General features: G+C 40.1%; 1 protein-coding gene across 1 annotated transcript; it reads left to right on the top strand.

The window, feature by feature from the left end:
• Window positions 1–3,490: 3,490 nt before the first annotated feature.
• Window positions 3,491–13,988, top strand: LOC114353338 (hemicentin-2; the record flags this gene model as incomplete). Its single annotated transcript, XM_028305301.1, has 9 exons — window positions 3,491–3,654; window positions 4,134–4,287; window positions 5,190–5,320; window positions 7,381–7,540; window positions 9,269–9,451; window positions 10,738–10,893; window positions 11,475–11,747; window positions 12,254–12,430; window positions 12,943–13,988. Coding segments are annotated over 9 exons (1,589 nt in total), but the record flags the coding sequence as incomplete, so codon positions are not given.
• Between the last annotated feature and the right edge of the window lie 68 nt (window positions 13,989–14,056).

The raw sequence follows: 14,056 nt of genomic DNA, 5'->3' as shown, positions 1-14,056 counted from the left end.
AGTTCACTATTAACCATTCTACTTAATCGAAACAAACCTCTGTAAATATGTACTTTCACCACGACGTTCGACTGTGAAATGGACATTAGTTTTTATTTGACGCGGGGCACGCGGGCAACGCCGTTCCGCGCGGGAAGGCAGATCACACAGCGTGGTGACGCAGATCTGCGCCTGTTTCGCCGCGCGCGTTATCTGTCGCCACGCGTCCCGCGACGGAGCGCGGAGCAGTGTGATAACCGCCTAAGTGACAGAAACTGGCGAGCAGCACCGTGCGTAATATTACACGAACCATTTGGAGCCACTTTTGTCCCCCTCATATTTAGGTTATTAAGTAAACTAATCATGGCTTTTATCTTCGTTAAACATACAGGGAATTAAAGGGATCAATTTTGTAAATCAAATAGGTTTTGGGGCTGATCCAAAAGTGGGACACAGTCAGCCCCAAAAGTTACTGTATAATTGTTTCAATATTGTTTAAATCAAACCAGATTTTTTAAGTGACAACATCATAATATTATGTATTTTACCGAAATCATGTAGATTATTATTAATATTATCTGAGAATATGAAGCAAAATTTTATATTATTTAAGTAGAATAAGCATAAGTCTACTGAATCTTACTATGTTACGGTTTGTCAGCCAAATATCAGTTTGTGCGGAACACCACACTATTCTCCCTTATTGGATTGAAGGAGCCATCGGTTAAGAAAATAACCTTGAATGCTGTAGGGTGACCATCAAACACATATTTGTCTTTTTCTCTTTGACTACTCTCAACAAATCATAGCCATTTTCCAATTGACATTAGTATGAAGTAATAAGCTCATGTTGATCTTGCAGAGAGTTCCTAATAATATCTTAGTTCTCATCATCAGATGAAATTGAAAACAAACTCCGTTCCAAATAAATACATAGCTCATTAAAACATCGTTCCGTTAAGTTTTCGTCAAGTTTAGGGCCTTTCTGTCGCTGTGATGGTCTCTACATTGGTTGTTATTTATACGAATAGATCTAACATAAGACAAATCCTCCACACCCCCTAACCCATAGCCACCCTACCCCAAAAGTAAGTCACTCAATCCATAGCCAACGATGAGTTTACAATAAGTTTGAGTCGGGTCAAACTAAATTCGCCTCGTCCTTCTGAGGGACGATTTACTAAAGTCATATTCATTACTAAGCTTAATATTCCAAAGTGATTTTAAGCGGAACTTCGCAGGGCTAAGGGACTCTTAATAACGTCTAATGACAGCTTAATTGCTTGTAACTTAATTTAAATATTACGCTTTCAATTTTTTTATTTTTTAGAAGCGACTAGCCCACTAGGTAAGTACGTCGAATAACCATTGACATCAGACTATACTCCTGATCTGACACAAGTATTTTATCTTAGCTGTAAAAGTGCACTATAAATTGCTAAATAGGTACTCTTATTTAAAAAGAAATAATTATATACCTGGGTAATTATAGATAAATAACAGATTCTACTAGAGATGGGACATACTCGTACTACAAATTGAGAAATGATGTCTTTATAGGTAATTTATTTATTTCCACACACACTATAATTACAGGTAAGACCTAATGCGACTTAACCTAGCTGTATGTCTAAAGTAGCTTTAGCATTATCTACTCAATCATACTTATTTTCTTGATTTTCTACCTCCTATAAACTTATTGCATTACTGAAGAAATAGTTTTCAACGCTTTGACAACTTATATTCTGACTCGCTCGTAATTATTGACAATATTCTATAACTAAAATGCTTTTGTGTTGGAATTCAAAGAGAAAAATACTAAATTAAAGCAATCCTTCTCTTTGTGATTAGCGGTTATGGGCTTAATGCTAAGAACCTAAAGCTCTATTTCGCTTTATCCGGGCGGGCAAAGCTCTAAAAAATTCATACATATTCCAAGCCTTCCATTAGGCTAAATTTGTATTCTCTACTGTATAAACATTTCTTGCTTTGAAATATTATCAGCTAGATGAATATTCAGGCTATTTTTCACCGAGAATGGTAGGCAACAATTAAGAAACTAATGGACAATAATACGTAGTTCGATATACGAGGATGTTTATTGCCATGTTCATAGCGACTTCATTTCATCGTCAAATATCCGCCATTTAATTTTGTGAATAGAAATAAAATTTAGATTAAGCTACCTGCCTGCGGAAAGTAGGTAACAGGACCGGTCGTTGTAGAAACCCATGGGGGAGGCCTTTGTCCAGCAATGGACGTCATTTGGCTGAAACGAATGAATCTGCCTAATGTGACGTCAGCATTATTATAAGCTTCACCTTTTTAAATAAATAAATGAAAGAGCAAAGTGGAGGTTCCATTTAGATGTATGCGATAGCAACTTTTCCTGTCTGTTAAGTATTGATACCTCAGATCATAGAAGGGAAATGCCTACTGACACAGTTTTGATAAATTTTGGCATAGAGATTAGATTAAGCTAAGGAAAACGTTAAATGGGGAAATAGAAAAAGTTTATAGTATAAGCACACGTTGAGTTATAGAAGGGTCAAAAGTAGCACCAAGTGGTTCGTGTAATATATGCTCGGTGCTGGCTAGCTAGTAGTGTCTAGTTTGACAAAACATTGACACACAATAAGCAAAAAGGTCAAATAGGGTCTAATATCAATTTTTATGTGTTACCCAGAAATTTTAAAGTCAAATCAAAAGAAGCGGGTGTTCTTTTCGCTCGACTTATACGAACTTTTATTTATTATTTGTTGTAGTATGTAATTAAAAAGTATTTCCGAATAGTTTATACCAACTAAGATAAATGGAGCAATACTTTAAGAGAAGAACCGAAGGCAAGCGCGCTTCGCTATTTACAGAATTTAGTTAGAACGCAGGTATTTCTGTAAATGCACCTTTATTTTACGAACTACCTTACTTTTGCGGGCACCTATTTCGTCGAGTGGCTTGCACTCTCCGACCAATGTGGTTGGGTGCTCTCCTGAACGTTACGGGAAATGGCATTTTAGTTTTGAGAGATATCTTAACATCGATGTTTTTAGAATCTGCCTGCAGCATAATATTTCATTCTCATTCTGATGAATCTTACTTTTTCTTAGTGGTGCAGTAATAAAACTTGATATGAAACGAATCTTAAATAAGGAAATCGTTTACTACGAGTACAATAGCGAGAAAGCCCACCGCACTATCGTGCTCATGATGGTAGATGGTATCATCAGCGATCATGTAGACTTGATTCCAAGTAGTCGTATAGTAACATTGGTTTTAGCTTACCACGAGGGGTAAACGGGACTTTAAAATAGAATAAAAAAGAAAATTACTTCACTTTCTACAGCAATCCAAAAAATGCATCTGACACAAATGTGACTTTGCCTAGAGAGGCTGATCGTTTTACAACTTCTCCAAATTACTCACAAAACTGTACGTTGCAAACGAATACATATCTATAACTAATGTCACATTGGCTATAGCCAAATGATCTAACAGGCGATCCTTCTTCCAGTGCCAGCATACAACGTGTCAATCTACTTCGTGGAGGGCACGGTGCTGGATGTACTCCAGACTGGCAAGACAGCCCTGGTGAAGTGCATCGCCCATGGCGCGTATCCGCAGCCCGACCTGGCGTGGTGGATGGACCGCAAGCACCTCACGCAGCATAGCAATCAGGTGAGAAGATAATTCTTTGGACATAGTTGATCATGACGACCTTGAAAAAATTACTCGACTGCAAACCTTTTGACTTGCCCAAACTTGCCTAACCTACAATGGCATTGATACAGGATATCACAATTAAATTAAGCTCAGGTATTTTATTAATCAAGAAGAAAAAAAAATCTTCTTTAAGTTTGTCACCTATCATCCGTCTAGCACTAGAGAAAAGTCGATCCTGAACTTCGAACTTCTCCTTTGTTCTTCGGATCAGTTAAACTTTCCCCTAGGATAAAATTGTCCTTTACTGTTTGGGTCTTTATTAGCTGTCAAAGCTGTAGATCCCGGCTACACAGGAGTGGCAACGGTGGGAATAAGAGGTGGGAATAGACCTGTTCTTCAACAGTACAAAGATATCATAAATGAAGCCCTAAGTACAACAGTGTATGTAGTTGCCTTGACAAAAAACTGGGACACTAAGCATTGTTTTTTTGCAGAGCTGGAGCAACTCCTCCCGGATTTCGGTCTCGTTCCTGGAGCTGACCCCGACGGTGGTGGACAACGGCGCGACCCTCGCATGCGTCGCCACCAACCCCGCCATGGCGCCTAGCAGGGGGTCCAAAGCTGACGTCATCACGCTCAACGTCACTTGTGAGTTAAATTTTAGGGAATATAGAAGAAGACGGCGTTTTCTTCGCCACGACCCTGTAGGAAGTCAATAGCTATTGTCACTTGTGAGTGGGACCTACAAGGGAAGACCCTTCCATTCCTAGAAAATACTGACGGTGGTGGACAACTGCGCGACCCTCGCATGCGTCGCCACCAACCCCGCCATAGCGCTCAGTAGGGGGTCCAAAGCTGACGTCATCACGCTCAACGTCACTTGTGAGTGGGACCTTCAAGAGTAGACCCTTCCATTCCTAGTGTAGACACTAACGGTGGTGGAGAACCAACCCCGCCGTGGCGCCCAGTAAGGGGCCAAAGCTGACGTCATCACGCTCAACGTCACTTGTGAGTGGGACCTCCAAGGGTAGACCCTTCCATTCCTAGTGTAGACACTAACGGTGGTGGAGAACCAACCCCGCCATGGCGCCCAGCATGGGGTCCAAAGCTGACGTCACCACGCTCAACGTCACTTGTAAGTTGAATTTTGAAGCAAGCAGAACATAGCAAAGTTTTCTACTCCATAGTACCCTCGAGGAATTCGAAAGCTGGCGCTATCACACTCTTCAGATGATCTAATTCAAAGCACATCTCCATCAGGAATACGGTATCGTTGTCTCCAACAGTGGGGACAGTTGTGACCCTTGCGAGCATGATGAAGTTTTCTACGCCATACCCAGCGTGATGTCGTCACCACCACCACCACCAATAAAAGTCAGCTGTCGACCTAGGGTCTTTTATTGGTGGTTAAGCTGTAGAGCCTGGCTACACAGGAGTTGCAGCGGTGGGAACGAGAGGTGGGAATAGTCCCGTAGGTGATGACGTCACGCTTAACGTTGAAAACTGGACTCTGGGGTTTCAGTCTGTTAACTCCGTTATTTTGTTCACAGATAGCCCTATAGTAGAAATATCGAGAGTGGACGACGGCTCTTTGACTGAAATGGTTGAGCTGGACACCCTGAGCCTGAAGTGCGAAGTGAAGGCCAACCCACCTGTAGACAAGTTTAAGTGGTATTTTAATGTAAGTAACATTGATCAAACCCTCAAATCAAATCAAGATTAAGATCAAATCTTATGTATTATCCTAAGCGTAAATGATTTAAATGCGCTGGACGCAGGCCGCTACCAACCGGGCAACATGGAAAGCATTGGGGGAGGCCTATGTTCAGCAGTGGATGTCCATGGCTAAGATGATGATGATGATACTACACATACATATACCGTGAACTATTCTTCTTTTCTCTTCATATAGCTGGTATCTATGACGCAGATCTGTAGGCGTAACTTATAACTATTTTTGTCCATAAATCTGATTTGCCTCCTCTGGGCAGCTAATTATTAATGATAGTTTAGTTTGCTCTCCGTAGCTCGTAAACAAAATTAACATGGAAACTGTTGCGCAAGACTTAAAATGTCAATGCAGGCGTGTTATTGGTAGAACTTGCTTCCTCTTCTAGACAACCCAAGGATGACAATTCTTTGAAATAAAAACATATTCCTTTCCTGAACAGACTACGAACACTTAACTTCAGATTCCCGTAGCTACGCCGTAGCTACGTCGTCCTCGTAGCTACTTAACTAAGAATGATTTACTTCTCACTTGAGTTCACTTGATTACACAATGCGCTAATTAGTGGCAGATTTGCGGCTTACCGTTGACAGGCAGAGATTAGTCACGGAGTCACTTTAAACCTACAAACCTACTACTATGAAACTATCAAATAAATTAAACTATAGAACTAGAAATGGTTATGAAAAAGGGTTAAAATTTCAGTGCATGCATTTCCCGTTATAAGTACGAGGCTAAAAAAAGTCAACTAAGGCTGGATTGCACCATCTTACTTTAAATTTGTTAAACGTCAAAAATCTGTCAAATTCCATACAAAAAGCACCGGTTATTGTCATAGTTACCGTCATAGTTAGGTGGTGCAACTCAGACTAACACTTCTTATGTTGACAACTAATTCATCTTCTCTGCATAAGTGACTTAAGGCACATACTTATTCTAACAAAAATTGTAAAAATACGATCGTACGTTAAACTCTAAAATACATCTTGTATCCAAAAACAAATTACCCCTTCCAATATCGCAGAAACATCAATACAAAAATGTCACGCAAAGTTAATATCGGCAGCCTTCGACGTGGCGCCTTACATCACTGCCTGCATGTCCCAAAAATTGGGTTCTCGGCTCGAAACAACGTCATTAGTGATACGGAGGTTTGACATGCCATATCATGTAATATGGGTCATGCGACACATTCATCAAAAACGAATCCTCACTCCAACAAGAAAATTCAAAGTTTTATGTCTAGAAACACCTAGATTAACTAAGATAAACTACTAGATTTCATTAATATGCGCGCTATAACTTACGTACCTTTTCATCGCGAAATTCCGTTCCTATCGGCCAATGGGTTATGAATATTCGTCCAAGGTTATGAACGAGTAGGTGTAGGCTGCCTCACTTTTAAAACATCTATCTATCAGAGACATACCTAGACTAAGGAATAAGGATACGTAGACGATGTATTATTCTAAAATATGTAGCGAAAGAGTTGAATAGGCAGATAAAAGATTACCATCAAAGATTAAGAGCGCTTTCACATTTAGGCGATTTAGCAGCACGACAAACGCGCGACGCACTGCCAAAAATTTCATACTATGTGCACAGTAGCTATGTGACAGCAGATGCATGCCTTCACATAAAAACGCTGCCGCGCTGCAGTCGCGCTACTAACGCCCTAATGTGAAAGCGCTCTAAGATCATGCATTATAGGGTTCCGTACCTGAAGAATGTCAATGGAACTCTATAAATATGCCACCGCTGTCTGTCCACGAACTACGATATGTTAGGAATAGGAAGGAAAATAGATAGAAAATAGGAACTGAATGTAGATAGAAAATAGGAATGACTGAATGAGAATACATGAGTATTCTCTGAACAGCTATGTATTCTCTATTGCCAAATTGTCGAAACCTAGTGCTTATTCTTTCTGTCTCAGTGATCATCTGATGTCATCAGAGATAATTAAAACCAAAGGAATTCGAGATTATTAATCAATATCTATTCCATTCCAGGATAGTCTAATTAGATCTGGAGGCATCTGGGGGGACAGCGTGACGTCTTCCAGCCTTCAAATAGAAGAAACTACACGCAGACACGCTGGGAGGTACTCCTGCGCAGCGAGCAACGCCGTGGGCGAAACTAGAGCGGACCCCGTCAATATTACCGTGCATTGTGAGTATTTTAAATCAGATGTTATGGATATCCGTAACCGTAACCGAAACTTTCGGATATCCGAAATAAAAAAATATCCGAAACCGTAACCGATTCAAAAGTTTCGGATAGTTTCGGATGTAGGCAGTTTAAATTGTTTTTGTATAGCATTATAATATTTAAAGGCATAACAGCCTGATTTACCTTTATAATGCCATCTAGTATCAATTTTTACTTTTTTATTACTTTTTATTCGATGTAAAGTCTGCGGCCATGAATGATCGTGTTGGACAACTATTGCAAATTGCATTCTAAAGCACAGATATCCGTAACCGTAACCGAAACTTTCGGATATCCGATATAAAAAAATATCCGTAACCGTATCCATAACCGAAACTACATATCCATAACATCCCTATTGTAGATATGGATTAAGTACTTAACTGTGGGTGGCACAGATTAGATGATAGCGATTGTCACTTGTGTAGTTAGAGATAAGAAATGATTAATATCAATGGATTTAGGAGTGTGATCGAGTGTCGTGAAACCAAGATCTAAACTCAATTCATTCTCCTCAAATGTTATAGATACATCTGCAGTCTTTTCGAATTTCGTAAGTGATAGGTTTCGTAAACGCGCGACAGCTTCGCTACTAACGCGCGTTAGTCGCATTTGCAACGCACTACAGAAATGATGCCAACGCGCTACTAACGCGCTACTACAGCGCGACTGCAACGCTACAAAAGTCACCGTCGAGGGCCCGATTGGACACTTAAGACATTACCGATCCTAACTTGATGTCTGTCTTTTTTTCCAAAATTTAAAACTGACACTATACTTTCTACATTTTTCACGAATTAGTTATTTTCGCTACTCATATGATAAGTTTAAAAAAACACCAAGAAGCACGGTCTTAAGTCGTAACTCTGTGAGATTAAAAACTGGTCACCGGCAGCGCCTAATTGCTTGTGAGCCTATAATTTTGCTGTAAAAGTAATCCTATTGTGCCAATAAAGAAGCATGTTTATTGTTGAAAGTCATACACTGTTGCATGTCTGATATCCGTGTAAATCACGTAGTAATGAGTACCCTTAAACAAGCGTTTGAAGCAATAAATTGCATTCTAAAGAAAACTTTTCAAGATATTTTTGTTTAAGTTGAGTACTAAAATGAAGTGTTTTACATGGTGTTACTGACCTGGCAACGGTTAATACCAAAGACCCCTAGTTGACCATCTGGTCTGGTCACAAAGCAAGAAGCTTACTGACCGAAGAACTTGTATTAGGTATCTCCTTAAGATTATTTTTTTAAAGAATATTACCAATTTGTAAATACAAATGTTTATTTGTATTGAATAGGCTCCGAAACACTGAACCGATTTGAAAAATCCTTTCTCCATTAGAATCTTATATATTATTATTATTCTTGATGAACATTGGCGGTACGATGTTCGCCGCATCAGCTAGTCTAGCTAAATGAATACAACCGAACTGGGAACAAAAACACAAAGTGATATCTACTTTGAGTGTTCTAACTAGGAATAGAGAGGGAATCTAACTCTTCAAACGCAGCAGTGCGATTCTATAAAAACACACTGTAAACATCGAACGTAAATTGTATTGGCATTCTATAAACACGTCAATCAATTCGAATTTATTCTAGCGCTGCAGCAGAAGTCTGTATATTTTGTTCAATAAACAGAAATAATGCAGATAATTCTAAATCTTTTTGAAAATAATCTTCTTGCAGACCCTCCAGAATGCGCGGAGCGTGGCGTCGTGCTTGTGAAAGAGACAATAAGATGCAACGCTCGTGGTTTACCTACCCCCGACACGTACTTCTGGCACGTGCAGCCGGCTAACTCAGACGTCCAGCACCTCACTACCGGCTCCCACCTGCTAACCCTGGCTCAGATCACTGGGCCTCTTGTTGGTAAGTTCCAGAGCCTCGCCTCTATAAACAGGGCTAGAGACAATAAGATGCAAGCATGTACGATACTTCTGATACGTGCAGCCGGCTAACTCAGATGTCCAGCACCTCACAACTGGCTCCCACCTCCTGACCCTGGCTCAGATCACTGGGCCTCTAGTCGGTAAGTTCCAAAATAAGTTCCTACACTCTGCACAGAACTGAACAAGAAAGGATGCAAGCCAGCAAGTTTCTTCTGGCACCTGTAGCCAGCTAACTCAGGTGTTCAGCACCTCACCACCGGACCTCACCTGCTAACCCTGGCTCAGATCACTGGGCCTCTTGTTGGTAAGTTAAGTTCCAAAGTCCCTCCACTATACACAGAACTAAAGAAGACAAGTCGATGCATATGTAAGGTACTTCTGACACGTGCAGCCGGCTAACTCAGACGTCCAGCACCTCACCACCGGTTCCCATATCCTAACCCCGGCGCGATCACTGATGGGTCTCTAGTTGGTAAATTCCAGAGACTCGATTCTATGGACAGAGCTACAGAAGAAAATAAGAGCCAAAGATCGCGACCTTCCTCCCCCCGATACGTACTTCTGGCACGTACAGCTGGCCGCTTCAGATGTCCAGCACCTCACCACCGGTTCCCACCTCAAGTCGGTAAGTCCCCCACTCTACACAGAGTGAGGATTCGTCACGGAGCCCTAAGGTCCCATCAAAGAACACATAGACCTAAAAGGATGAAGAGACGTGCGAAAATTTTCAAAAAATTATAAAATCATAAGTCTTTAAAAAGAAAATAGGTATCAAACTTTAATGACTGCCAATTCATTTTATATGAGTAGTCACTTTTCTTTACTTTGTTGGACACTATGTGTCCTTAAACACTTACTTATATCTTCTTATTTGGAGGGGTTCGAGTGTTTTTCGTATTGACATAGAAAATTGGTGACCCGATTTTGTTACGTTGTAAACTTGAAAAACGCTCAATAATGATGAACGAACACATTTTAAATATATTAGAAAAATGCACCTACGCTTCAGGGAAAGAGATGAATAAGGGTTCAGTAATTTACTTATTTTTTATCTACATTTATTTCACTAACAAATCATCAAGTCTTTTAGTAATTTAAAATCTATTAGTATCAAGACTATCAAGGGTAGGTACGTGTACCACAATCTTGCCTTACCAGGTGCCTTCCAGCGCTTCGGAAAAACATTTGGCAAAAGCTGAGAAGCCGTTCCCCTATCTGTGGTTAAAATGAATTTATCGTAATTTTATTATAATTAATATTTAACAGGCACTCTAAAAGTGACCTGTGAGGCCAGCAACGGCATCGCGTCGCAGTACCAGCCGTGCGTCAAAACGTTCAGCTTGGACCAGCTGAGGCCTCCACAGCCGAAGCAGTGCGACTTGGCTTACGAGCACGGGGAGTTCCAGATGAGATGCATACCAGGTAAAAACACATCAATCAATCAATCAATCAATATCATCAATCATCATCATCAGATCGGACTACACTTTTTTGCAAATTGTTTTGTTTGTTATCATAAAATTGATCTTATTTTTGTAAGGAGGCTTTTAAAAAGCAATTTTACACGTCCTAGTATTAACCCTACCACTACTTCGGAACAATAAATGGTCATGTTGTCACGTTAGGCCTGGTTCAGACACGTGCGGCAACCGATTTCTGGGTGGTTCTCATTAGCGAGGCACTGAGGCGGTCACCGTGCGCTAACGACTTGATGCAAATTAACGAGAACTTCCCAGAAACTAGTAACCAGCTGCCAGACCAGCAACCAGCTGTCTGATCTAAGCCTTAATTACACCAATAAGATACAGTGTTTACTCGTAGCTTGATGTAGTCGTTGAACATGATGACAGATTATTTTGTTGTGTTATATGAAAGACCTTTGAATAATGTAAGTATGTCATTGGTGAAAGAATTACTTCATAAGCATGGCATCTCCCCGAGTTTGAATGTACCTAATTTCATTTTTCAACTTTCTCTAAAACGCTCTTTTGTCTCCTTTACAGTGGAAAACGCGACCTACTACGAGGTATCCGTATGGCGGATGTCTCCCTCAAACTCCTCCTTGTACCTCGAACACAGGGGCTCGATGGGCTTCGGGGCCCGTCAGGCCCAAGCCCACGGGGGTGGCGTGTGGCTGGTGAGAGGAAGCCTGAGGATGCTGAGGCCTACAGACGAGGCTGGGGCTGCAGCGTGCAACAGATATGGATGCTCGGACCCGCTGTTGCTGAGGCCTACGGAGAATTTGCTGCATGCGGCCTCACCGCCTTGGTGGCACTGTGAGTACTGTAGATTTGTTTTTTGACTGGCTTCTTTGGATTTCGATAAAAAGTTTCATATTCTTGTTGCTATTCTTATGTACCTACTAACTTATATTAAGCTATCATATTGAATAGTTTCGTTACTACTATTGGACGGATTTAATATTAAAATCCGTCCGTCCAATAGTTTTTGCCCAAAAGTGGGTTTTTTTTATAACAGCTGGCAATGGATAATTGAAATCGGCTTAGTCCCAAAGGTTCTATACTAAGAAAATACTTTTTTATTTTTAATGTCGTGGAAGTCGTGGATCCGTTGGGAATTAAGTATGAACTTACATTTTTTTAAAACAATAATGCTGTGGACCTTTGAGGAATAAGCTTTGGAAATGGTTTAAAATCACCAAGTGTTGATTATTTCAGTTTTAGGACTGGAATGTAGAAAACTTATGTCTTTAAATAACTGTCTTACAAGACTGATGGTGTCTTTTCCCCAATTGAAAAAACGATTCCTCTTCTCATTCCAGTTGTAATGGACAAAGACGTGGGAATCTCCGTTGGCGCCGTGGTCCTGGTGGCCGTGTTCATAATCTCCACAGCCCTGGTCATCCGCCTGGCTCGGAGACCTCGGCTGAAGACCCCCACCCCGGTCATACAGGTGTTACAACTGGATGACGTCACGCAGTACATTGATACGATTGCTGGTAAATATTCTTGTACTTGTATCTTAATTATTTAAATTCTTTAGCTTTTTCAGTTTGGTAAACTGATGCTGGACTATACAGGGTGTTCAAAAGTAATTAAGTAAATAAATCCAATACAAAAAGAGGGCTAGTATCAAGTTAGTAAAATCTTGTTTAATTTAAGAATCTAATGCTCAACGACCAAAATTAAATCATTTCGTTGGGTTCATTGTATGAGATATCCATTTTGTTTTTTCATAAATACCTGCAATAACTACTTGCGTCCCATAGTTCACGTTGTAACGAGACATTTACTCGTGGTTATAGGGTTGAGTCGCAATACATACTTACACCTCAACATCATTGGGAAAAGCCGTTACCAGGCGATTGCCTTTTGTTATCCAAACGTGATCTTATTAACACTAGAGCTCGAAAAGGCTACAAAAGACTCTCCCGTCTATTTAACTACACTATTTGCTTTCTTACAATTTCCATACAATTTCATAATTTTTCAACTTTGTAAACTTTTGCAGAAAACAAGCGAGCTTCCTGCAGTCTTCGCTCAATTCGCTCGTGCAGCAGTGGCTACTCCGATGGTTCCGCGCCCGAAGAACCAGTGGCGCCGCCTATCGACCGTCGGCGGAAACCCGTCGCAGTCTGGGAACACTGGGACGCACCACCCCCTGACGTCACGCTCACTTTGCATAGAGAGAGCGCTGTGTAGTGCATAATCGTTTCGGTAGATGGCGTTAAATTGGGGTTTTCTAGCTGTCAAAACGCGGACCATTTTGTATGGCAATGAGAACTATGACGTCATCAGCTAGGAAAATTCTAATTTTATAGCCAAATGAAGAGAATAGCAGTGGTTAAAGCAGTTGTGTCTTGGAATCATTGGTTATTGGTGTCAACTACCCAATTGTCACTAACTTGATAGCGCTGCAAGCGAGTTCAGAGTTGTCGCGCTTACTTTATACAGGGTGAGCGCTGTATTGTGTATGAAAACTATATTGATGTGAATAGATGGCGCCACAGGCAAGACGAAATTTTCCGAAGCTGCTGGCTGGGTCCGCTATTGCCAAATCTGTCACTGCTGGATGTGCTTTTGGACAGACTTGAATCAAGTTCGAGTTAATCGACTTATTACAGTTTTTTTATACAATGCAGCAATAATCAAATTAATTAATTGTTACGTCTGAACCCATACCTATAGTCATCATTAATTCGAATAAAATATTTTTCAAATAGAGGACGTCCGTTGTGGCTAAGAAAAAGCTTTATTTCCCAGAAATAGAATAAAAAATCTATCAATAAAATAGACATCGAAGAGTTTTTCAATAAAATTTTGTAAATAGCCATATTAATATAATCTGAATTTCGAATAATAGTCAAATTATCTGTTAATTATACAAAAGATTCTGTCCTTGTTGTTATTAAAAACGAAATTATATTAATTGATTCCTGTCCTGTCATATTTAAGAGCATTATAATGTGTGTGACACGAAAGCCAACTATAAGCGACTTTCAATGGTTAAAATAAATAAAATGTTTATTATTATACAATGTCATAGTTTATTGATAAGTTACAAAATAAATTATGTAATTACAAATAAGTTACTATATCTAACAATAAATTACTTATATTAAAAT

The sequence above is a fragment of the Ostrinia furnacalis genome, unplaced genomic scaffold (assembly GCF_004193835.3).
Source record: "Ostrinia furnacalis isolate ACB-3 unplaced genomic scaffold, ASM419383v2 OfSCF1653, whole genome shotgun sequence".
NCBI classification, from domain to species: Eukaryota; Metazoa; Arthropoda; class Insecta; order Lepidoptera; family Crambidae; genus Ostrinia; species Ostrinia furnacalis.
Note: the sequence above shows the minus strand (reverse complement) of the source record. Positions and strands in the feature narration are given on the sequence as shown.